Genomic DNA, 25,282 nt, shown 5'->3' with positions numbered 1-25,282 from the left:
AGTGACAGGCTGGACATGTCTGTCACAGCTTGGTAGGAAACATTTTTATGATTAAAAATATCACAAAAGAACTAAATGCTTGGGACCATTTATGACCTCACTCAGACACTTAAAGGTTCAGTTTTCTTTAGTATCACACTGATCCAGTCAAAGCTGTCTGCACTTGCTAATCTTCGTTCTTTGTTCTTTTCTAATAAAAGGGCAAATAGGAATGCTGCATGTCGCCCTGAAAGTCCCAGGAGCTCTGCTGAAAGGAAAAGATTAATAAAACTTGCAATAGAAAACTGCAAAGACAAAACTGTCCTGCAGTGGCTGAGAGAAAATTCAGAGTCTGGCACCTTCAGAAAACTCTCAGACATGTTTGATTTTCTGAAAAGTAAAATTGATGAGGAAGAAAAGAAGAACCACAGCGACACTGTTGACATAATCTTTGTGGCACATGGATCAATCACAGACTCCACGATCCCAGCCAAGTGTTTGCTGCCTCTGCCCACCATCACCGACCTTGTCCTGTACTCTCCCTGGAACTGTGCCACCACACCTGATGTAACCTATGGCATTGCAACAGGGAAAATGAGGCCACAGCACAGAGTTTTTTACCGTTCACTACCGTTTTTTCTCCACAGTAGAATTCTTTTTGACAAACATCAACCCCTGAACCTGCCAAACTGCTGGAACTCACTGAAGAAAGCTGAAGGACGCATGATCCCAAACATCATCGTTAGACCTCTGCAGCCACATGACGGTGTGTGGGAAAGATTTAAGTCTCTCTCATCAAAATATGGTCCACCAGGACGAAACCGCATCGTCATCCCGTTCATCCTCCCAGGAGAGAGAGAAAGTGTCCCGTTCTCTGTCGTTGCCTTGGCTCTGTCCTTGGTGCTCCTCTCTTCCAGGTTTAAAGCCACCGTTCACTTTAATGCCTGTCTCAGTGATGCGTCTACAGGACAGAAATCTGACAGGAAGTATCTGCAGGAGCAGTACCACTGCACTGAAGACAACACTGTGATGACATGTTCACCAGATGCATTCAGTGTGAACTGGTGGGATTATTTTAAGAGTCTTTTTAATTAGATGCACTCATCCACATCTTATCGTCTTTTCTGTGTCAGTTTCTTAAAAACTGGTCCAGAAACATGAAACCATTTTATTGTTTTTATCTGTGGAGCTCAGATGTAAAAAGAAACCCACACAGGACTCATGTTAGAACATATGTTTGATTTAATTACAATCACAGATGCTTCCAGTAGTTCAAAGTAGCCTTCAGTCTATCAGCCAGTTTCACTTCTTTAATGAAGCCTACATGAATCAGAATCAGAATACTTTATTGATCCCTAGGGGAATTTATTTAATTATTACATGAACCAGTCTCCAGATTTTTGTGCACTTTAAGCTGTTTGTGTTGTTGCCGCTTTTCCTCAGAGCTCAGGCTGGACTTCAGTGTACAGACTGTCTTATACTTTATGCTGACAGAAAAGAGTACACAGCACTTTATTGTCTAATTTAGCTCCACACTGACATGGAGGTAAATCTCTCTGTGTAATTTAAAGATATCACCTGTATTTATCTATTTTTTTATGATGAAATCAAACTACATTTTGGATTCTTGTATCGTTTGTACTTTCTTGACTTTTTATATTAATTTAAATTAAAACATAATGACTTTAATTCATTGCTGGGATGTGACTGAAGCAGAGTCACATGTGATAAAATCCACTGCTCTTTGTGGAGCTCACAGGTGGAAGTGAGTTTCAATCAGCAGGCATTATGAAAATGAATGAACTTTGAAAATGAAGCAGAAATTAAACTTAAATTAAATTACATTAAATCAATGAGCACTTTATCACCAGAAGCATCGACTCATCTGCTTCTCAGTGACATTTAGAGATTATATACAAAACACAAAGGTAATAAGAAATAGACAAACTGAATGTCCATTATGTGTGTACCTTTACAGATACACGCTCATGTTTTTTAAATATATATATTCATTTTCCTCTCTATCCAACAAAGTTGACTCTGTTCATGTGGTTGCAGCATTTTCAGTGTGAGAAACTTTCCCTCCTTGAAGTGACTTCTTCATCCTTATAAACACTGCAGCTGCATAGTGATTGAAACCAGCACCACACTGAGCCAGTTTTATAAATGTGAAAAATGGGAGTGGACATCCCTAAGATGAGAATCCCATCAGCTTACACTGCTGTGTATAGCTCATGGTCTCTCATCAATAGTCATAGCAGCTTGCATATTAACCATCAGATGAACAGAATCAACTTTCTGAGATTTGCTTACCTGGATTATTGAGCATGCATCTCTTAGTTGTTTCAAAGGACAAAAACAGTGAATATTTGTTTGAGAATAAAATGAAAATGTTGAATAGAATGAAAGTAATAAAACAAAGATGAAAGAGGAAGAAAATGGTTTGTGTTCCTGTGTCCTGACTGGTTGTAACACACAGGTGTGTATGAATGTTTACAATAACAATAAATCAGAAAAAGATAAACAGTGATGTAAATCAGATGATTTATGGGAAACTGTAGTCTGCAGGACTTATTGATGCACTTTAGACCATAACGTAAAACTCAGTTACAAATTTGTGTATAGATGTGTATATCGATATATAGGCAGATTGATCATTTTGCTGTTATTTTTATTTCATCACAAAGCTTTTATTTCTATCCAGTGATCTTCAACTCATGTCAGATGGTTCAAACACTACTGTTAGATCAAAGCTGCTGGTATTTTACAGAAACACACTTTAGTGCAGGTACTTGTATGTACTTTTAGTGCTAACTGTGACCAGTGTGACTCCTAACTTATCATAGTTTCATGACAATCTTTACCTGAATGTAAACAATCAGCTAGCAAAGTGAAAGTAAACAACAAGTGAAACAAAACTAAACAGTGAATGAAACAGAGCAGGAACACATTCTCCAGAGAAAAAGGGAATAAAAACAGTATAATCATGTCACCATAGTGTCTCTACAACTTTACAAAGTCAGACTCAGTTCAGTACTCATGAACGTGTTCACTCTCATAGTCTTCGTGCGGTCTTTGTGGTAAATGTCTCCCCCGCGTAGAGACAGTTTAAGTTAATAACTGAAGAGAGTTCATCTTTAATGAACCCAACTGATTACAATGCAGGGCCATGTTAAACCTGGAAGCGTCTGTATGGTGACATGTACGAATGCTCTAGGTATTTAGGAAACGAACTTCAGTCCTTCATTTATTACCTCCTTTAGCAGTGAATATATTTATTCATCATTTATGAAAGGAGAGGAGAAATATCATCCCAACAACCATCTGACTATTTGATTAACAAAGCTAATGAAGTTGCACAGATTATGCATCATGTACAGGATGTGACCTGCTGACCTGCTGTTGAATTCAGTTGCTCTACACAACTGAATTCAACAAGATGTAAAGAGATGTTTCATGAGTTGTCCAGACATACTTCCACTCTCTGAGAGTACACTGTCTTTATACTAGATGGTATAAAGTTGGTATGAAAGGGAAAATCAGCGAATGGATCTAAGAATCGTCAGCTAAAAATCGCATTAATCTCTGCTTTACTTGCTGTAAGCTACCTCTGAGCATTAAGCCACAGCCACTGTGCACCAGTCACACATTATTCTTTACTTTAAACCAATACAGTGCAGAAAACTAACCCATCAAAACATGGATAAGTGGCAGCAAAGCAACTGAGTGAACAGTAGAAGACAAAATGTGGCGGGGTGTGGTCTGCGGTGCCGCTGCAGGGGAGGCCGACACATCTGAGGGGCATCTGCAATCACACGTCGCCAACTGTTGTGATTGTGGATGGTGTGTGTCAGGCTGTGAGCTGTGGAGCGGCAGCCAACTCGGGGCGATCGTTACTCAAGAGTTGGGAGTTCGCCTTGTAATTGGAAGTTTGCCGGTTTGAGCCCCGGCTTGGACAGTCTCGGTCTTTTTGTCCTTGGGCAAGACACTTCACCCGTTGCCTACTGGTGGTGGTCAGAGGGCCTGGTGGTGCCAGTGTCCGGCAGCCTCACCTCTGTCAGTGCGCCCCAGGGTGGCTGTAGATACAATGTAGCTGCCATCACCAGTGTGTGTGTGACTGGATATGTAAAGCGCTATACAAATACAGGCCATTTACCAACTGTGTTTGTACAGCAACCGTGTGTGTAAAGTCTGCTGCAAAGCATGTACATGTCGTCAGGTCTGCTGTGGTTACACTATAATATTAAAAAAAGGTAAAGAGGTTAAACACAGAATAAAACACAGATGATGTAGACAAACCAGCAGAGTGTGAGTGTGTGTGAGAGGAAAAGTATAGTATTACAAGTTCTGTATGACTGTGTGTTTAAGTTGCTTTCATCAACACTTTGGGGTTTTATTAGGTTTCGAGGTTTCTGCAGCAGGAACTCTTTTAGCCACAGATCACTGCAAAATGTCACAAGAGAGTGGTTAGAAAATTAGAAGAAGCAGAACCAGCACACTGTGTCTCAGAGCTCTACATGTGAGCTGAACAGCTGACAGTAAATCAGCTGGTTTACAGGAACTCTCAGCTGTTGTGTAAACACACCGTCACTGCTGTAAGTCTCCTGCCAGGTGTGTGATGGAAGATTTAAGATTCTTCTACTTCTCTGTGTCAGGATGATCTTAATGAATTCAAAAGTTCCATAATGTCATATTCTGTCTCCATGTAATCGTTCACATATACCAAATGTTGCTGTACAAGTTTGATGGTCTGTGTTCTGTGACCATGGTGGGTAAATAACTTGTGTCTAAAAATTATTCTTGTAGGCAGACTGCTGCTGTGCTCGGTAATACAGGGAGTGCAGAATTATTAGGCAAATGAGTATTTTGTCCACATCATCCTCTTCATGCATGTTGTCTTACTCCAAGCTGTATAGGCTCGAGAGCCTACTACCAATTAAGCATATTAGGTGATGTGCATCTCTGTAATGAGAAGGGGTGTGGTCTAATGACATCAACACCCTATATCAGGTGTGCATAATTATTAGGCAACTTCCTTTCCTTTGGCAAAATGGGTCAAAAGAAGGACTTGACAGGCTCAGAAAAGTCAAAAATAGTGAGATATCTTGCAGAGGGATGCAGCAGTCTCAAAATTGCAAAGCTTCTGAAGCGTGATCATCGAACAATCAAGCGTTTCATTCAAAATAGTCAACAGGGTCGCAAGAAGCGTGTGGAAAAACCAAGGCGCAAAATAACTGCCCATGAACTGAGAAAAGTCAAGCGTGCAGCTGCCAAGATGCCACTTGCCACCAGTTTGGCCATATTTCAGAGCTGCAACATCACTGGAGTGCCCAAAAGCACAAGGTGTGCAATACTCAGAGACATGGCCAAGGTAAGAAAGGCTGAAAGACGACCACCACTGAACAAGACGCACAAGCTGAAACGTCAAGACTGGACCAAGAAATATCTCAAGACTGGTTTTTCTAAGGTTTTATGGACTGATGAAATGAGAGTGAGTCTTGATGGGCCAGATGGATGGGCCTGTGGCTGGATTGGTAAAGGGCAGGGAGCTCCAGTCCCACTCAGACACCAGCAAGGTGGAGGTGGAGTACTGGTTTGGGCTGGTATCATCAAAGATGAGCTTGTGGGGCCTTTTCGGGTTGAGGATGGAGTCAAGCTCAACTCCCAGTCCTACTGCCAGTTTCTGGAAGACACCTTCTTCAAGCAGTGGTACAGGAAGAAGTCTGCATCCTTCAAGAAAAACATGATTTCCATGCAGGACAATGCTCCCTCACACGCGTCCAAGTACTCCACAGCGTGGCTGGCAAGAAAGGGTATAAAAGAAGAAAAACTAATGACATGGCCACCTTGTTCACCTGATCTGAACCCCATTGAGAACCTGTGGTCCATCATCAAATGTGAGATTTACAAGGAGGGAAAACAGTACACCTCTCTGAACAGTGTCTGGGAGGCTGTGGTTGCTGCTGCACGCAATGTTGATGGTGAACAGATCAAAACACTGACAGAATCCATGGATGGCAGGCTTTTGAGTGTCCTTGCAAAGAAAGGTGGCTATATTGGTCGCTGATTTGTTTTTGTTTTGTTTTTGAATGTCAGAAATGTATATTTGTGAATGTGGAGATGTTATATTGGTTTCGCTGGTAAAAATAAATAATTGAAATGGGTATATATTAGTTTTTTGTTATGTTGCCTAATAATTATGCACAGTAATAGTCACCTGCACACACAGATATCCCCCTAAAATAGCTAAAACTAAAAACAAACTAAAAACTACTTCCATAAACATTCAGCTTTGATATTAATGAGTTTTTTGGGTTCATTGAGAACATGGTTGTTGTTCAATAATAAAATTATTCCTCAAAAATACAACTTGCCTAATAATTCTGCACTCCCTGTATTGTTTGACCTGTTTGTAAAGGTAAAGTAAATCCTCACAAAGAAAACCTGTTTGTGTGAAAATGGATTTATTTCAGATTTGTGTAACCATCTGGTGTCAGTAAAGTGGGATCCTTTGGCTGATGTCTGCAATCGACACGGTGGTGCCTGATCGTCCTGGAAACAGGCCTCTAACCTTGTGGAGTTGAGAGATCGTGTGGTCCTCAGATCATCTCCACTGGGACTTTGAGGAACATTGTTCTTAAACAGAGAACTGAAATAAATTATTATATTTTAAAATGACTCCCTGCATGTTCACATCTCCTTGAATGCAGTTATGACTGTGAGGTAGACTCCTGCTTACAGTGGTAACACTTACAGAGGAGGAGATCAAATTCTGTGTCTTATCTTTTATAAAGAAGTGGAAACATGGACCAGGATTTCAAGACCCCAAACATGGAGCAATCAGAGACTCCATGATCCCAGCCAGCTGTTTGCTGCCTCTGCCCACCATCACTGACCTGGTCCTGTACTCTCCCTGGAACTGTGGCACCACACCTGATGTAACCTATGACATTGCAACAGGAAAAATGAGGCCACAGCGCAATTTTTCACCGAAGACTTTCACTACCATGTTGTTCACAATTATCAACCCCTGAACCTGCCAGACTACTGGAACTCACTGAAGAAAGTGGGAGGACGCAAGATCCCAAACATAACTGTTAGACCTCTGCGGCCAAATGATGGTGCATGGCAAAGATTTAAGTCTCTCTCAACAAAATATGGTCTACCAGGAAACCGCATCGTCATCCCGTTCATCCTCCCAGGAGAGAGTGAAAGTGTCCCGTTCTCTGTCGTCTGCTTGGCTCTGTCACTGGTGCTCCTCTCTTCCAGGTTTAAAGCCACCGTTCACCTTGATACCTGTCTGAGTGATAAGTCTACAGGACAGAAATCTGACAGGAAGTATCTGCAGGAGCAGTACTGCTGCACTGAAGACAACACTGTGATGACCTGCTCACCAGATGCATTCAATGTGAACTGGTTGTAGCGTTTTAGAAGTCTGTTTTTAATTAGATGCACTCATCCACATCTTATCGTCTTTTCAGTCTATCAGCCAGTTTCACTTCTTTAATGAAGCCTACATGAACCAGCCTCCAGATTTTTGTGCACTTTAAGCTGTTTGTGTTGTTGCTGCTTTTCCTCAGAGCTCACGCTGGACTTCAGTGTACAGACTGTCTTATACTTTATCCTGACAGAAAAGAGTACACAGCACTTTGTCTAATTTAGCTCCACACTGACATGGAGGTAAATCTCTCTGTGTAATTTAAAGATATCACCTGTATTCATCTATTTTATTTATGATGAAATCAAACTACATTTTGGATTCTTGTATTATTTGTACTTTCTTGACTTTTTATATCAATGTAGTTTAAAACATAATGACTTTAATTCATTGCTGGGATGTGACTGAAGCAGAGTCACATGTGATAAAATCCACTGCTCTTTGTGGAGCTCACAGGTGGAAGTGAGTTTCAATCAGCAGGCATTATGAAAATGAATGAACTTTGAAAATGAAGCAGAAATTAAACTTAAATTAAATTACATTAAATCAATGAGCACTTTATCACCAGAAGCATCGACTCATCTGTTTCTCAGTGACATTTAGAGATTATATACAAAACACAAAGGTAATAAGAAATAGACAAACTGAATGTCCATTATGTGCGTACCTTTACAGATACACTCAGTCACGTTGTTTTTAAATATATATTTTAATTTTCCTCTTTATCCAACAAAGTTGACTCTCTTCATCTGGATGCAGCATTTTCAGTGTGAAAATTCTTCCTCCTTGAAGTGACTTCCTCAGCCTTATAAACACTGCAGCTGCATAAAGGACAAAAACAGTGAAAGTTGTAAAGAGTGAAATGAAAATATTGAATAGAACGGCACAGGGCAGGATGTGTGAAGTGGAGGAGAGTAGAGTTAGTAATGTAGCGCCAGCTTGTTGTTGGTATTGTGTGATATGAACAGCAGGGTTTGTCTTGTTTATTTCACAAGGGAGAGCACTGGAGGGGAGATCCATGGGAGTCGCGATGGAGGGGAAGCTTCCAGAGGCGGGCCGCTGCTCCGAGAGGGAAAGTTCGCCAACACCCACAGACATGACAGTTTCTGAGAGGCTACACGTAAGCTGAACTGCTGAGAGTAAATCAGCTGGTTTACAGGAACTCTCATCTGTTGTGTAAACACTCTGTCACTGCTGTAAAATCAGCTGATAAGAGGTTTAAAGTCTCCTTTCAGGTGTGTGATGGACAGTTTTAAGATTCTTCTAATTCTCTGTGTCAAGATGACCTTAATGAATTAAAAAGGTTCATATCATCATATTCTGTCTCCAATTGTTCAACTTGTTCAACTTAACTTGTGTCCATAAATGACTCTTGTTATTCTTCTTGGTCTAAAACCAGGCAGACTGCTGCTGTGCTCTGTGTTGTTGTCCGATCTGTTTCCAAAGGTAAAGTAAATCCTCACAAAGACAAACTGTGTGAAAATAGATTTATTTCAGATTTATGTATTAATCTGGTGTCAGTGGTTGATGTGAATTATTATAATTTTAAAATGACTCCCTGTATGTTCACATTTCGCTGAATGTAGTTGTGACTGTGAGGTAGACTCCTGCTTACAGAGCTGACACGAGGAAGAGATTGAATTCTGTGTCTTATCTTTTATGAAGAAGTGGAAACATGTACCATGATTTCAAGACCCCAAAGAGCTAAACTAGCAAAAACCTAGAAAATGAACAACCTCTACTGTGTTTGTATCTCTGCCTTCACAGGTTGGTATGAATGAGCCTCACAGAGCTGCTGCTGGAACCTTAATTTGTTTACTTTCATAGAGTGAGAATGTCTGTTAAAAACAAAAACTACTGATAATATAAATAATCCACATGACGCAGTGAATTTTACTTTAAGATTTTTTTTTCTTTCGTTTTCTTTGTGTAAATAACGGGGATTACCCTGGTGTCTGTGCTTTCACTTTCGTGTTTTTATTTGCCTGTGATCTTGATTCAGGCTACATAAAGATCGCTGAACACCTCACATGATCAGACTCCTTCACACACTCACTTGTGCTCTCCAAAGCAGGTAAGGCAAACAGTCTGATTCAGACTGAAAGTTTAACGTCTTCATGTGTGGTGATTATTATTGCTGCTTTCATTGGTGATCTATGTGATCCACTCTGTACATACTTTATATCATAGTTGGATTATTGATCAGCAGACGTTATGAAGGCTTCAGTTTAACAAGCTCAAAAATCAGGTGGACAAAATAATAGAAACAGTGTAAATCTGAGTGGACGTGTCTTTGTTCACTTTGAAGGTCTTTAAAACAGAATAATATCACTGTGCTACAGCTACACTTGACTTTGGTTCTTCTTCAGGTTGCAGGAGGAGGAGCTGCTTTGTGTTCCTGAGCTGATTATCGACTGAATATGGACAAAGACGAACTCGAACTCATCATGGCTCTGAGAGCCATGGCTTTTTTAGAGGCGATGGAAATGCAAGCAGAAATTCTGTGAGTCTCTCACGAACAAATTTATTTGGAAGATAATAAAGATTTTCACATTTCAGTCACTGTACAATGAAGAAAACTATTTAAATTAATTGTGTCTAAATCCACTTTTTGAATGGGGCTTTTTGAACATTATGGGGTGGTGGAGATTTGAAGCTGTGACAGAAATCAAATGAACATGAATCCAGTTTTAAAAGAAAAAGCAGAAAGAGAGCTGAGTGATAAACCTGAGGTCATACCTGCCTCTATTTTATTTTTTACATGAAATCCTTCCTCACAGAGTTTGTTATAATTATAGCAAATCTTCTGTTAATAGTATGTAGAGTTAAGATGAACCTGCAGGTATTTTATCTGTGGTTCACTGCAGAAGTTTAATGTAGTGATTAGAAGTGAAACTCAGCTAAAGTCAAACTCTGTAGTGACAGGCTGGACATGCTGTCTGTCACAGGGTGGCAGAAAACTTTTATGATTAAAAATATCACAACAGATCTGCATATGTGTGCTCATATATGACCTCACTCTCTTTAGTATCACAGTGATCCAGTCAAAGCTTTCTGCACTTGCTAAAAAAAAGATTTATTTTTTTTGTTGTTTTATAAAAGGAAAAGGCTGGCTGCTGCATGTCGCCCTGAAAGTCCCAGGAGCTCTGCTGAAAGGAAAAGATTAATAAACCTTGCAACAGAAAACTGCAAAGATGAAACTGTCCTGCAGTGGCTGAGAGAAAATTCAGAGTCTGGCACCTTCAGAAAACTCTCAGACATCTTTGATTTCCTGAAAAGTAAAATTGATGAGGAAGAAAAGAAGAACCATGATGACACTGTTGACATAATCTTTGTGGCACATGGATCAATCACAGACTCCATGATCCCAGCCAAGTGTTTGCTGCCTCTGCCCACCATCACTGACCTGGTCCTGTACTCTCCCTGGAACTGTGCCACCACACCTGAAGTGACCTATGGCATTGCAACAGGAAAAATGAGGCCAGAGCACAGGATTTTTTACCGTGATCTTCCACTGCCGTTTTTTTTCCATAGTGTAACTGTTGTTTACAAACAGCAACCCCCGAACCTGCCAAACTACTGGAACTCACTGAAGAAAGTTGGAGGACACATGATCCCAAATATCAGTGTTAGCCCTCTGCAGCCACATGACGGTGTGTGGGAAAGATTTAAGTCTCTCTCAACAAAATATGGTCCACCAGGAAGAAACCACATCGTCATCCCGTTCATCGTCCCAGGAGAGAGTGAAAGTGTCCCGTTCTCTGTCGTCTGCTTGGCTCTGTCCCTTGTGCTCCTCTCTTCCAGGTTTAAAGCCACCGTGCACCTTGATGCCTGTCTGAGTGATAAGTCTACAGGACGGGAATCTGACAGGAAGTATCTGCAGGAGCAGTACTGCTGCACTGAAGACAACACTGGGATGACATGTTCACCAGATGCATTCGATGTGAACTGGTGGGATTATTTTAAAAGTCTATTTAATGCACTCCATCCACATCTTATCATCTTTTCTGTGTCTGTTTTTAAAAAGCTTTTCCGGAAACATCAAACTATAAAAGCAATTGTTTTATTTGTTGTTGTTTTTTTTTGTTGTTGAGGTCAGATTTAAAAAGAAAGTCACACCGAACTCGTATTAGAACATATGTTTGGGTTTAATTACAATTGCAGAAGCTTCCAGTAGTTTAAAGGTGTCTGCTGTCTATCAGCCAGTTTCACTTCTTTAATGAAGCCTACATGAACCAGCCTCCAGATTGTTTTGCACTTTAATGTCTAGTTTAGCTCCATGCTGAGCTTCCGCAGGTCTATTAGCCATGGTTGACTGCAGAAGTTCAATGTAGTGATTAGAAGTCTATAATGACAGGCTGGACATGGTGTCTATCACAGGATGGTAGGAAGTATTTTATGATTAAAATATCACAACAGAACTAAACAGTTGGCATCAGTTATGACCTCACTCAGACACTTAAAGGTTCAGTTTTCTTTAGTCTCACAGTGATCCAGTCAAAGATGTCTGCACTCACTAATTTGTGTCTGTGTGTGTGTCTGTTTGTTTGTTTTTCTAAAAGGGAAATGCTGAAAAGATTAATAAACCTTGCAACAGAAAACTGCAAAGATGAAACTGTCCTGCAGTGGCTGAGAGAAAATTCAGAGTCTGGCACCTTCAGAAAACTCTCAGACATCTTTGATTTCCTGAAAAGTAAAATTGATGAGGAAGAAAAGAAGAACCATGATGACACTGTTGACATAATCTTTGTGTCACATGGATCAACCACAGACTCCATGATCCCAGCCAAGTGTTTGCTGCCTCTGCCCACCATCACCGACCTGGTCCTGTACTCTCCCTGGAACTGTGGCACCACACCTGATGTAACCTATGGCATTGCAACAGGGAAAATGAGGCCACAGCACAGAGTTTTTTACCGTAGAAAAGAAAAAGGCGACAAGATTCCTCTTGACAAATATCAACCCCTGAACCTGCCAAACTACTGGAACTCACTGAAGAAAGCTGGAGGACGCATGATCCCAAATATCATTGTGAGCCCTCTGAAGGAAGATGATGGTATGTGGGAAAGATTTAATTCTCTCTCAACAAAATATGGCCCACCAGGAAGAAACCGCATCGTCATCCCGTTCATCGTCCCAGGAGAGAGAGAAAGTGTCCCGTTCTCTGTCGTCTGCTTGGCTCTGTCCCTGGTGCTCCTCTCTTCCAGGTTTAAAGCCACCGTTCACCTTGATACCTGTCTGAGTGATCAGTCTACAGGACAGAAATCTGACAGGAAGTATCTGCAGGAGCAGTACTGCTGCACTGAAGACAACACTGTGATGACATGTTCACCAGATGCATTCAATGTGAACTGGTTGGATCGTTTTAAGAGTCTGTTTAGTTAGATGCAGTCGTCCACATCTTATGGTCTTTTCTGTGTTAAATGTTTTGAAACTTTAAACCACAAAAACAGTTTCATTGTTAGATTGAAAAAAGAAACCCACACAGGACTCATGTTGAACATATGTTTGAGTTTAATTACAATCACAGATGCTTCCAATAGTTCAAAGTAGCCTTCAGTCTATCAGCCAGTTTCACTTCTTTAATGAAGCCTACATGAATCAGAATCGAATACTTTATTGATCCCTAGGGGAATTTATTTAATTATTACATGAATCAGTCTCCAGATTTTTGTGCACTTTAAGCTGTTTGTGTTGTTGCTGCTTTTCCTCAGAGCTCAGGCTGGACTTCAGTGTACAGACTGTCTTATACTTTATCCTGACAGAAAAGAGTACACAGCACTTTATTGTCTAGTTTAGCTCCACACTGACATGGAGGTAAACCTGCAAACAGCTCAGCAGACAAAGACACACAGTGTGTAAACTCTGCCTCTCTGTGTAATTTAAACACCTTAATGTATCTATTTTTTTATGATGAAATCAAACTACATTTTGGATTCTTGCATTATTTGTACTTTCTTGACTTTTTATATTAATTGAAATTAAAACATAATGACTTTAACTCATTGCTGGGATGTGACTGAAGCAGAGTCACATGTGATAAAATCCACTGCTCTTTCAGGAGCTAACAGGTGGAAGTGAGTTTCAACCAGGAGGAATGATTAAAATAAATGACCTGAGAAAATGAAGCAGAAATTAAACTTCAATCAAAGAGCACTTTATCTGCAGAGCATCGAGTCATCTGCTTCTCAATGAATTTCAGAGATTATAATCAAAACACAGAGGTCATCAGAAATAAACAAACTGAATGTCCATCATGCCTGTACTATTACAGATACACTCTGTCATGTTTTTTTTTTATATTTTTACTTTCATCTTTATCCAAGAAAGTTGACTCTGTTCATCTGGATGCAGCATTTTCAGTGTGAGAAACTTTCCCTGCTTGAAGTGACTTCTTCAGCCTCAGCTGACTGCAGGCGTCCTCAGCTTAATAAACAGTGTGTCAGGAGTTGCTGTGTGGATGTGGAGTAGAGGAGACCCAAACGCTGGACTAGTGATGATTAAGGGTGTTTATTGCAATGGCAGGATGAACAGAACAGGGAAGATAGATGGCTGGCTGGCTGGCTGGCTGGCTGAACTGGAAGGCAAACACGAGGAATAGACAGCAGTGACAACATCAATGACACGACAATGAACTGGTGAACCTGAGGAACTTAAATACACAGGCTGAATGATGACGTCAATTGGAAACAGGTGAGTACACGGCTGAACTTAGTCTAACTAATGATGCATGGAATGAACTGGAACATAATACACTGGTAGACAGGCTGGCACAGAAAACTGGAAGTGAAAAACATGGATGTGGAAAATAAGCTGAACATGACAAAACTGAAAACGCTGGTTCAACTACCCAGGAAACCTGACACAGTGCAGCTGCATAATGATTGAAACCAGCGCCACACTGAGCCAGTTTCATGAATGTCAAAAAAAAAGGAACAGCCATCCCTAAGATGAGAATCCTATCAGCATACACTGCTCTGTATCACTCATGGCCTCTTAACAATAGCCATAGCAACTTGGATATTCAGGGTAATCAGCTGGCATCCAGTAGAGGTGGACTATTTTTTTCAAATAATAGCAGACAGCCCAGGTAACTGCTGTCAGCATTTTCTCAGTTATGTTGGATAAATGGATAAATATTACTGCTAGATTTGTGTTTGTTGCTGCTGTAGATGTTTATATGCCACATATATTCAGAGGTAAGTTAATCGACCTTATCAAATGATATTTTATAAGTATGTTGTTTTTGTAGCATCTCATCTCTGCCCTGTTAGACCCATTAAAAACTGTCCTATTTACAGCTCTAAGATCTTTTCCATCAGACCAAAGAGAGTTATGACATGTCATGATTTTCTCATTCAATAAAGGAATATTTACATCAATTTACCTTCATTTCTATCATGAACCCACAGAATGATCGCATCTTCTGACCTGAGTTTGTATTTGATTGTATTTTCTTTCTATTGTAGCAGACTTGTAACTTTAGACTGTGCAAAACGCTGCAGATTTGGCTTCTCTTCATTGGTTGCCAGTAAAATTTAGGTTTTGCTTTTATATCCTGGCTTTAACTCTTAGGGCACTACATGGTCAAGCTCACCATCTCTGAGCTGACTGCTCAAAAATCATTCTTCTGGAGATCTTATCTCTTAAGGTCAGAGGTTACTGCTTTTCAGGCAGTGGCACAAAGATCGCATAATTTTCTTTAACCTTCTTTCCACTGTATAGACTCCACTAACTATTTTTTTTAAATCTGAAGACATATTTATACAGATAAGCTTTCAATAATTTTTTGTTTTATTCTATTGATTTACATTTGTGATTTTTAAAATCTGTTTATCTAGAGTATTTGGTCTATTCTGAGAGGAGGAGAGTTTTTAACTATCTTGAGATAATTGAACTAAAATCCGTTAATAATTAATAATTGTGATAAATAATCAAATAATAAGTAATAACTTTTGTTGGGTTTCCAAGTTAACTTTCTTAAAAAATCCCAAATCACCTCTGGTTTAATGATTGAAGTTTTTACATGTAATTTGTTCTAAAACAGAGCCCGGTAGTTCTAACCCAAGACTGATTTGTAGTAATATACTTTTGCTTTATAAAATAAATGTTTTGCTTCTATTATACTTTCATTGTTTGATATATTTTGTACGAATTTCACTGTCTACATATTTTATGTATAATGTGGCAATAAAAGTAGTTATATTTATTTTTATCATTATCTTTAATTGTCTTTAACCCATTTTTTTATATGCTGAATTTAGGGGAAACAAATATTTAGTTTTAACTCAAATCTGAATGGTAATATAACCCTTTTGAGTTTCAACACAATTTTTTGTAATCTTAACTTTAAACACTAATCAATTAACCCAATTTTTGGGTAGTTAGCCTAACCCAGTGTGCTGGATCAAACCAATAACCCAACCCTGTTGAGTTGAAACCAGCCAGGGTCCGCTGGGTCCAAATTAGGTTATTTTTAACCCAGCAGTTTTTAGTGTGTACTATACTATAAATCTATCATTTTAACTTCCCAAAGCTGGAAAATTTAAAAAAACAGTTGAAACATAAGTATTCATTTTACTGCTTTAAAAGCTTTAAAATGATGATTATAAAACAATCAAAAGTCATAATGAAACTCAGTAATTATCATGTTTGGTAATCAGGTTAATGCAGTTCAACTTCAATTGTTAAGTCCTTGTCTGGTCTTATTGATGATTGGCTGGCATCATCAGCTCATCTGTCTTCCAGACCAAAATATTCACTCTCTCTTCCACTCCAGCTGGCATTAACCTATTAGTGGTTTTTATGCTTAATTTATGTTTAATGTATTAATGCTTAATTTATAAGTAAATCTAATTTATATTTAATAATATTTTATTTAAGCAAACCTCTATTGTGGACTCCCTCCTTGCCACCTACTTTTAGCCATCCTTAGACCCATTGGTAAGAGTAACGTTTAAGCTTGATGGCTAAGAAAGTTTGTGGTTTGCTAAATGCTTATCTAAGTTGAAATGTGGCTTCAGTGCAGCATAAAGTACACTCAACAAAAATATAAACGCAACACCTTTGTTACTGCTCCCATTCCCCATGGGATGGACGTAGAGACCTAAAATTCATTCCAGATACACAATATAACCATCCCTCCCAAACAGTGGTCACAAATCAGTCCAAATGTGTGGTAGTGGGCACATCTGCCATATTGAGATAATCCATCCCACCTCACAGGTGTGCCACATCAGGATGCTGATCTGACATCATGAGTAGTGCACAGGTGTACCTCAGACTGCCCACAACAAAAGGCCACCCTGGAATGTGCAGTTTTGTCTCACAGCAAAATGCCACAGATGCCACAAGCAATGAGGGAGCGTGCAATTGGCATGCTGACAGCAGGAATGTCAACCAGATCTGTCGCCCGTGCATTGAATGTTCATTTCTCAACCATAAGCCGTCTCCACAGGCGTTTCAGAGAATATGGCAGCACATCCAACCGGCCTCACAACCGCAGACCTCGTGTAACCACACCAGCCCAGGACCTCCACATCCAGCAGGTTCACCTCCAAGATCGTCTGAGACCAGCCACCCAGACAGCTGCTGGAACAATTGGTTTGCACAACCAAACAATTTCTGCACAAACTGTCAGAAACCGTCTCAGGGACGCTCAACTGCATGCCCGTCGTCCTCATCGGGGTCTTGACCTGACTCCAGCTCGTCGCCGTAACAGACTTGTGTGGGCAAATGCTCACATTCGATGGCGTCTGGCACGTTGGAGAGGTGTGCGCTTCACGGATGAATCATGGTTCACATTGTTCAGGGCAGATGGCAGCTGAGAATGTCCCAGTTCTTGCATGGCCAGCATACTCACCGGACATGTCACCCATTGAGCATGTTCGGGATGTGCTTGACCGGCGTATACGACAGCGTATACCAGTTCCCACGAATATCCAACAACCTCGCACAGCCATTGAAGTGGAGTGGACCAACATTCCACAGGCCACAATTGACAATCTGATAGACTCCATGCGACGATGTGTTGCACTGCATGAGGCAAATGGTGGTCACACCAGATACTGACCGGTTCTGGGTCCCCAGACCCCCAATAGCGCAAAAAACTGCACATTCCAGGGTGGCCTTTTGTTGTGGGCAGTCTGAGGTACACCTGTGCACTACTCATGATGTCAGATCAGCATCCTGATGTGGCACACCTGTGAGGTGGGATGGATTATCTCAATATAGCAGATGTGCCCACTACCACACATTTGGACTGATTTGTGACCACTGTTTGGGAGGGATGGTTATATTGTGTATCTGGAATGAATTTTAGGTCTCTACGTCCATCCCATGGGGAATAGGAGCAGTAACAAAGGTGTTGCGTTTATATTTTTGTTGAGTGTAGTTATAGTAATTTATGGTGTAGTATTTGGCTACGTGACCAATATCCTGGATAAGACTACATTTTGTCACCAGCTGCCTCAAGCTGATCAAATGAAAACACTGTTATGCCCCAAAGGCCACGGATCAGATCACCGCCCAACACACATTATGCCCCACATTACACCCCACGCCCATGATGTCTCATGCGGGTGGTGGCCCCACAGGCCCATGTCTCCTCTTCAGGTTGCGCCCAGTCACCAGATGCTTCCTTGAGCACCGTTCCCAGATTTGATTCCAGGGTGGGGTCCTGGGAAGCCTATCCCGGGTAGGCTAGACTAGTCCCTTAATTTGGTTCCTTTGGGGTTGACGAAGATGAAACCCAGGGCAGACCCAGAATACACTCGAGAGATTAAGTGTCTCGGCTGGCCTGCGAGCACCTCAGCATTCCTGCAGATAAACTGGAGGAGGTGGGTGGGGAGAGGGAGGTGTGGGCTTCTCTGCTTTGGCTGCTGCTACCGTGACCCAGACCTGGATAAGTAAATTAAATGATTGATAGATAAACTCTGCTATTACTGTATAAATAATGTTTATTTTTGCTTGTTTGTATATTTCATTTCTCTTATTTTGTGTATTCACGCCTCTTGTTCATAAGAGCTGAAACACAGACATCGTCACCTTCTGGTGACCTATAATTACAATATTATAGTTGTAATTACAGTTCTTTTATAACCACACAGCTTCCACAAACTGTGTGTAAAGTAAAGTTTATACTGTACCATTTTCAGTGTTTTTAGACCATCTGATGGACTCATAGACACAACGGTCACCTGCAGGTCAAAGAAAATTAGTCTTCTCATTTCTGTGAGCCTAATTTAAGCATAAGTATTCATGCAAGTAGCATTTATATTAAATGTTGATATTGTTGTAGCTTCGTTTAATTCAACAGTGTTAAAACCGCAGCAGATGTTAAAGTACAGTCTTGCAAACTGCTTCAGAATAGAGTCTATATTTGAACCAGAGAGTGCTAACCATGAAGAAGTGAGGAGTATACTTGCTGTTGATCTTCTACCTGACTGATCCTCTGGTCATCAGTAGAACCTTTAAAACAAAAAAAAATTGAAATAAGACTTTGCCTTTGCATGGTTGATTTTTATACATTGTTGTGAACAGTTTCCCATGCCTGTATGCTGAATCTGTGTACTTAAATATTTAAAGAGTAAAATATATTTTCTCAGAGGAACAAAAATGCTCACCTCTGGATTTTCTGTAGCAATAGAACAAGAGCAGCAAGAATATAAATATGACTCCAGAAATGATTCCAATGATCATCAAAATAAGAAATGAAGAGCTTTCAGGACTGGGCACAGCTGTTGTAAATTAGAAACGTGAACTGTTAACTTCAATCAACTCAAGTGAATTTTCCATTTGAATAACAATGAAAGCTTCTAAAGAAAAATAGATCAACTAAACAGGCAGGTTCCAAGACAGCTCTGCAACATCAAGAGCAATACTCTGACTATATGTTTAGGTTTACCAGGCATATCTAGCACCCTCCCCTGTTAGCTGATGCAAATTACAACTGACTGGTGATTAGTTAATAAATGGTACACTTTCTGTTACTTCCCGTTTTTGTCTTTTGTGGTCTGCATTTGGGTCCTCACCTAAGAGAATCCACACAATCTGCCTGCGCATATCGTGACAAACCCAGTGGAAAGCAATCCTCTCTTTCGCTGGTAAAAAACACAAACACATGCAGCAAGCCGAGGGTACTAGGACATCCACCCCTGTCTGGCAACTCTTGCCAAAGAGAACCCAAGAGTTTCTCCAGGAGACTTGTTCCAGATTGAGGTGAGCAACTGTAGCTCTGTCAATCTGTCAAACTCATGCACTAGCTCTTCCTCCTTCCACACCAGGGAGGTAATTGCTAGTTTCAGCAACTGGGAACTGGATACCTAAGTCATTTGCCTTTGCCTTTGCCTCTAAGAGAGTGGATACTCCTTAACACAACAGCCAGCAATGATAGCTAGGAGCTGGGGATGTTACTGCCAAGGTCTCCACCCTTGATCCCCTCTTGACACACATTGCATTTAACTCCTATGGCTCCTCCTGTGAATGGCAGACCTGAAAGGGAGGTCAGTGTTGGCCTCACAGGTCTCAGGCTTCACAAAATCTCTGTGTCTCACAAAAACAATATGATTAGCTTTCTAGAACATTTACTTCATCCTGTGCTGATCCTTGTTATGTTTGTAAAATGAAGCTCAACAACAAACATCACTTACTTGATGCTGACAAGTTGAAGGCTTCACTCCACTCTGTTGAAGAATATGAGTCATCTCTGCGTCGACTCTTACACGTGTAGTCTCCACTGCTGGACTCAGAAACTCTGAATATCCAGTAATTATTGTGAGTCCACTGTGTAGTCTGGTTGGGTCCTCTCCATCTATACTCCCACTCAGTGGTTTCACCTCCTTCCTGCACCTCACATGTCAGACTGATCGTCTCACCGCTGAATATCTGAGGCCAGCTGGGTCGTCCTTTAACAACAACCTTATTGGAAACTGTTTACACATATTTACAGTTGAGATACAAACAAACATAAAATCAACAGAAATAATTTAATATTGAGTTGCTTGATAGTGACGAGTCAATGTACAGTAGTGTAAAAAGTGTCTTCCCCCTTCATGATTTCCTATGTCTTGTATTTTTGACTTAAATGTTTCAGATCATCCATCCATCCATTCGCTTCCGCTTATCCTTTTCAGGGTCGCGGGGGGCGCTGGAGCCTATCCCAGCTGTCATAGGGCGATCATCAGATCATCAAACAAATTTAAATGTTAAACATAGATAACAAAAGTAAACACAAATGCAGTTTCTAAATCTTTATCATTAAGTATAAAAAAAATCCAAACCTTGTGTGAAAAAGCGATCGCCACCTAAACCTAATAACTGGTTAGGGCGTCCTTGGCAGCAACAACCAGATTCAGTCATTCCAAACTCTTCATTTTGCTTTTCTTAACCCATTCAGAGGTGGACTTCAGTTCAATTTTATTTTATTCATACAGCACCAAATCACAATAACATTTGCCTCAAGGTGCTTTATATTGTAAGGTGAAGACTCTACAATAATACAAAGTAAACTGAGAAAACCCCAACAACCATATGACCCCCTATGAGCAACAGTAGGAAGGGAAAACATGCTGAGCCAGACAGCCAGAGATTACTGGTGTGATCTGGATCGTTGTCCTGCTGCAGAACCCAAGTGTGCTCCAACTTGAGGTCATGAACGCATGGCTGGACATTCTCCTTCATGATGTTTTTATAAACAGCAGAATTCATGGCTCCATTTACCAAAGCAAGTCTTTCAGGTCCTGGGGCAGCAAAACAGACCTGGACCATCCCACTAACACCACCGTAGTTTACTGTTGGTGTTCCATTGCTGAAATGCTGTGTTACTTTTAAGCCAAATGTAATAGGACACACACCTTCCAATTAGTTCAACTATTTTCTCAAAGTATTTTCCTAAAAGTCTTGGGGATCATTAAACTTTTTTCTGGCAAAACTGAGACGAGCCTTAATTTTCCTCTTTTTGTTGTTGTTGTCTCTGCCATGCAGGCCATTTCGGACTAGTCTCTCTCTTAGGGTGGAGACATGAACACTGACCTTAACTGAGGCAACTGAGGCCTGACAGACCGACCTTCAGCAGGTCTGGTAGTAATATCAAGGCAGTATATAAGGCCTTGATATGGGAGTGAAACTAAACTCAGCGTTGTAATAAAAAAATGTGGTTGATCACAGTTAATAATATTATTTAACAAGGTGGGGGCTTTTTCCACACACGGCCAGGTAGGCGTGGATTTTTCCTCCTTTAACTATAAAACCTTTCGATTTGAATCTTTATTTTCCGTTTACTTGTGTTATCTGTTTCTAATATTACACTAAACTTGATTTATGATCTGAAACATTTAAGTGTGACAAACATACAAAAAGTAGGAAATCTGGAGGGGGGCAAACACTTGTTCACACCACTGCCCATTTCAAAGAAAACTTTTCAACTCACAGGTTATCTCAGTGGTGACATCATCACTTCTATCAGTGTAGTAAACTGGGTTTCCTCTTCTTCCTCTGCAGTGGTAGATTCCTCCTTGAGATACTCTGATTACTCCGTTTTGTTGATCATCTGTTCTCATTTGAACTTCAGTGTTTGGGTCATGTCTGAACCACTCATATTTCCAGCCAGCAGAGCTCCCCACAGAGCAGGCCAGTGTCACACTGCCCCCTACTGGTATGATAGTTGATCCTGGAGTCAGTGTGGCCCTGGGTTTACCTGCTGTTAGGGAAAATAAAATATGTATACATTATCTATTATTAAGTAATAAGAACACAGGTCCTGGCTAAAGTTTTTATTTTCAAAGCTCCTTCCATGAGCACATTAATTAAGTGTACACTCTGTTTTATAATTTAGATGAATATTTGATTTATTATATTAAGTATATTATATTTATTGGTCATGGTCACTGAGGACTTACCCAGCACAGTCAGGGAGACAGTATTACTGTTCTTTGTATAATGTGATTTCTTCATATGACCAGAGCACTGGTATTTACCAGTATCAGATGTAGACTTGATTTGTTTTCTGTAATTTTTGTATCTGTTGTACGGGATAAAGGCTCGACCATCCTTGTTGACTTTGTATTCCCAGTCAGTGTGTTTTTCTTCCTTCACCTCACATTTGAAGCTAACAGTCTCTCGATGAAAAAAATTGTCGAGCTGGGTTCAACAGTTAGCACAGCATCTAGAATCCAACACAAACACAACATCATTGATCTGAAACACTTTTATGTACTTTACAAATCAAAATCTGTTCTGACATGTTCATAAACTTATAAATATATTGAGTAATAAAAACAGAAATGGAAAGTGTTTAAGATTGATGCACTAAGATTAATATTTACTAAATAAATGAAAGTGCAAACTGTTCAGTCGCCTTGAGCGTGTCCGCTGCAGAGGAGCGTACAGAGAACTGCAATAAAGGAAGAAACTTCACACATCATCAAACTGAAGACTCACTCAAACATGGCATCAGTCAAACACACCTGGTGTTACCAGAGGCTGCTGTGATTGGTTTAAATTATATATTTAATGTAAAATGCATCAAATTATCACTGATGAAGAAACAAACCATTCTTAGATAAACTAAACCAGCGTCAGTGCACTGAAATCTAATCCAGTCTGCAAACAACCATGTTGAGAACAAAACATGAACTGAAATGCTGCAAATGACTGAAACTCTGTCATTTTACTAAAACATGTTCATCAGTCAATGAATCAAAGGAAGAAGTGATGCACTGACAGAATAGGCCCAGCTCACAGAGGAAAGTGGGTCCCATCCTCACATCCAGCTGTGACAGGTCTGAAAACTTCTACGACTTTGTGTGAAGAGAAAGAAGAAGAAGCACACGAGACGAGAACTGTGAAGAAAACAAAGACTTTAAAACTTCTTCTTCTCTCCACTTCCTTCTTTTTATCACACCTTAACAAGCTCTGACTACAGCATGCTTTGACATGTTTGTATTTTCCTGGTGCTTCAGAAACAAATTAAGGAGATTTCTTTTTATAAAACTAAGTAATAAGAATCATTTTATCATACAGATGTGAGCTGAGTAGTGAAAGAGACAAAATGAGCAGATTACATGTCATTTTGTTTCCTTTGTCTGCTCCTCGTCTGCTTGTTGTGTTTGCTGGGAGCTTTGCCACCAATAATAGTTATTCTCACAGATGCTCCGTCATGGAAATACACCATTCTGATGGGTTCAAACTGCTGTAGAAAAGCAATTTTCAAGGAGTCTTGAATTGCTTCTTCTACACTAAAAGCTGCTGCACAAAATCCTTAAATTGCTTCAAATATAAAATAAATGCATTTTCATCTAGCTTAGCCTCATAGCTTCAACTATCAGTTGACAAATAGCAGTGTCATACTCACCATAAGCAGATGTTCACATCAGTTAATCCATGCACTCTCTCACACAACAATGAAATCTGTAACTAAAAAATTGACTTTTTTTTATCTTAATTGATAAAACTGAGCTTTACTAATATAGATTATTCCATTAAACCCCTGTAAAATCTTCTGGTTTCATCATAAATTGATTTACAGGAAACAGACAACTCAAACAGTAACAGAAGTGAGTGTGAGGTGAGAGGAAGTCGTCCTTTTTTCTGAACTTGCCACTGTTGCCTTACATGTCGCTGTAAGTGGGTTTAGAGGCGTGAAACGACAGACATTTCCTGTTTCATTGCCCAAAGCAATGAGAAGTAAGCAGCAGTGTGGTATATATAAAAAGATTCCCCACTCGCCCCTGTGGGCGGTCAATCCTTCAAGCTCAGGTCCTCTACCAGAGGCCTGGGAGCTTGAGGGTCCTGCGCAGTATCTTAGCTGTTCCCAGGACTGCGCTCTTCTGGACAGAGATCTCCGATGTTGTTCCCGGGATCTGCTGGGAGTCACTGCACCTAGTGCTCCAATTACCACTGGGATCACCGTCACCTTCACCCTCCACATCCTCTCGAGCTCTTCTCTGAGCCCTTTGCACTTCTCCAGCTTCTCGTGTTCCTCCTTCCTGATGTTGCTGTCACTGGGAATCGCTACATTGATCACTACGGAAGTCCCACAGGATCTTAGCTCGGTCATTCTCCATCACCCTTGGCGGAGTCTCCTATTTTGAACTCTGGACTTCCAGGCACTTCCAGACACAGATACTCCTGTATATTATGCCGGCCACTTGGTTATGGCGTTCCATGTATGTCTTGCCTGCTAGCATCTTGCACCCTGCTGTTATGTGCTGGATTGTCTCAGGGGCATCTTTACACAGCCTGTACCTGGGGTCTTGCTTGGTGTGATAGACCCCAGCCTCAATAGATCTTGTGCTCAGAGCTTGTTCCTGTGCTGCCATGATTAGTTGACAGCATTGTTGAACGCTCCTGATCCAGGCTCATGTCAGTACAATGCAAACGCCAACAAAAAAGCTGATGGTTACACAGCTTGACAAGGTCCTGCCACCATTAACAGGACATGGAAACAAATGGGAATTTGAGATGCCACAGTTTCCAATGGGATCCAAGGTGAGTTAAATTAAAAGGAGAGAGATCTCTTTCATGTTTTCATTGTCGTCTGTTTTTGACTTCACTAGGCAAGTCTTAAGACTTAAGATGAAACTGCAGCCATTAAGTCACAAAAACTCTGACATGAAATATTAGATTTAAAATACTAACAGAAATTTTCAACACTGTATTCTGTGTTGAAAACTATCGCCCCTCCTCCTGTCCCTCAACAAAGTTTGTCCATTTGTGTGGTATAAAGGGTGTCATACATGTTCAAAGTTTTCCTGCCTCTGTACAAAGTTCCAGCAGGTCAGTGTTATATAAACACTTGAAGGACTCCTCTCAGCATTTATGTTTATGTAATTTATCAACAAACACAACACACAAGACTGAAGCATA

The 25,282-nt window shown here is 40.4% G+C and overlaps 1 protein-coding gene across 1 annotated transcript; it reads left to right on the top strand.

The window, feature by feature from the left end:
• The first annotated feature begins 9,435 nt into the window (after positions 1 to 9,435).
• LOC143416689 (uncharacterized) lies at positions 9,436 to 12,802 on the top strand. The gene is made up of 4 exons (XM_076882159.1): positions 9,436 to 9,491; positions 9,787 to 9,920; positions 10,520 to 11,368; positions 11,980 to 12,802. The coding sequence occupies exons 2-4, from the start codon at positions 9,838 to 9,840 to the stop codon at positions 12,800 to 12,802; spliced, it is 1,755 nt and encodes a 584-aa protein (XP_076738274.1). The 5' UTR covers positions 9,436 to 9,491; positions 9,787 to 9,837.
• Positions 12,803 to 25,282: the final 12,480 nt, after the last annotated feature.

The sequence above is a fragment of the Maylandia zebra genome, linkage group LG3 (assembly GCF_041146795.1).
Source record: "Maylandia zebra isolate NMK-2024a linkage group LG3, Mzebra_GT3a, whole genome shotgun sequence".
NCBI classification, from domain to species: Eukaryota; Metazoa; Chordata; class Actinopteri; order Cichliformes; family Cichlidae; genus Maylandia; species Maylandia zebra.
The sequence above is the reverse complement of the archived record's forward strand: the minus strand, read 5'-3'. Positions and strand labels throughout refer to the sequence as shown.

What these genes read in the sequence shown, in the direction of transcription:
- LOC143416689 (XM_076882159.1), top strand. Translation starts at nt 9,838, where the DNA reads ATGGACAAAGACGAACTCGAACTCATCATGGCTCTGAGAGCCATGGCT. An exon ending in GAAATGCAAGCAGAAATTCT is followed by an intron (nt 9,921 to 10,519) that starts GTGAGTCTCTCA and finishes GTTTTATAAAAG; the next exon opens with GAAAAGGCTGGCTGCTGCAT. An exon ending in GATGCATTCGATGTGAACTG is followed by an intron (nt 11,369 to 11,979) that starts GTGGGATTATTT and finishes TTTTTCTAAAAG; the next exon opens with GGAAATGCTGAAAAGATTAA.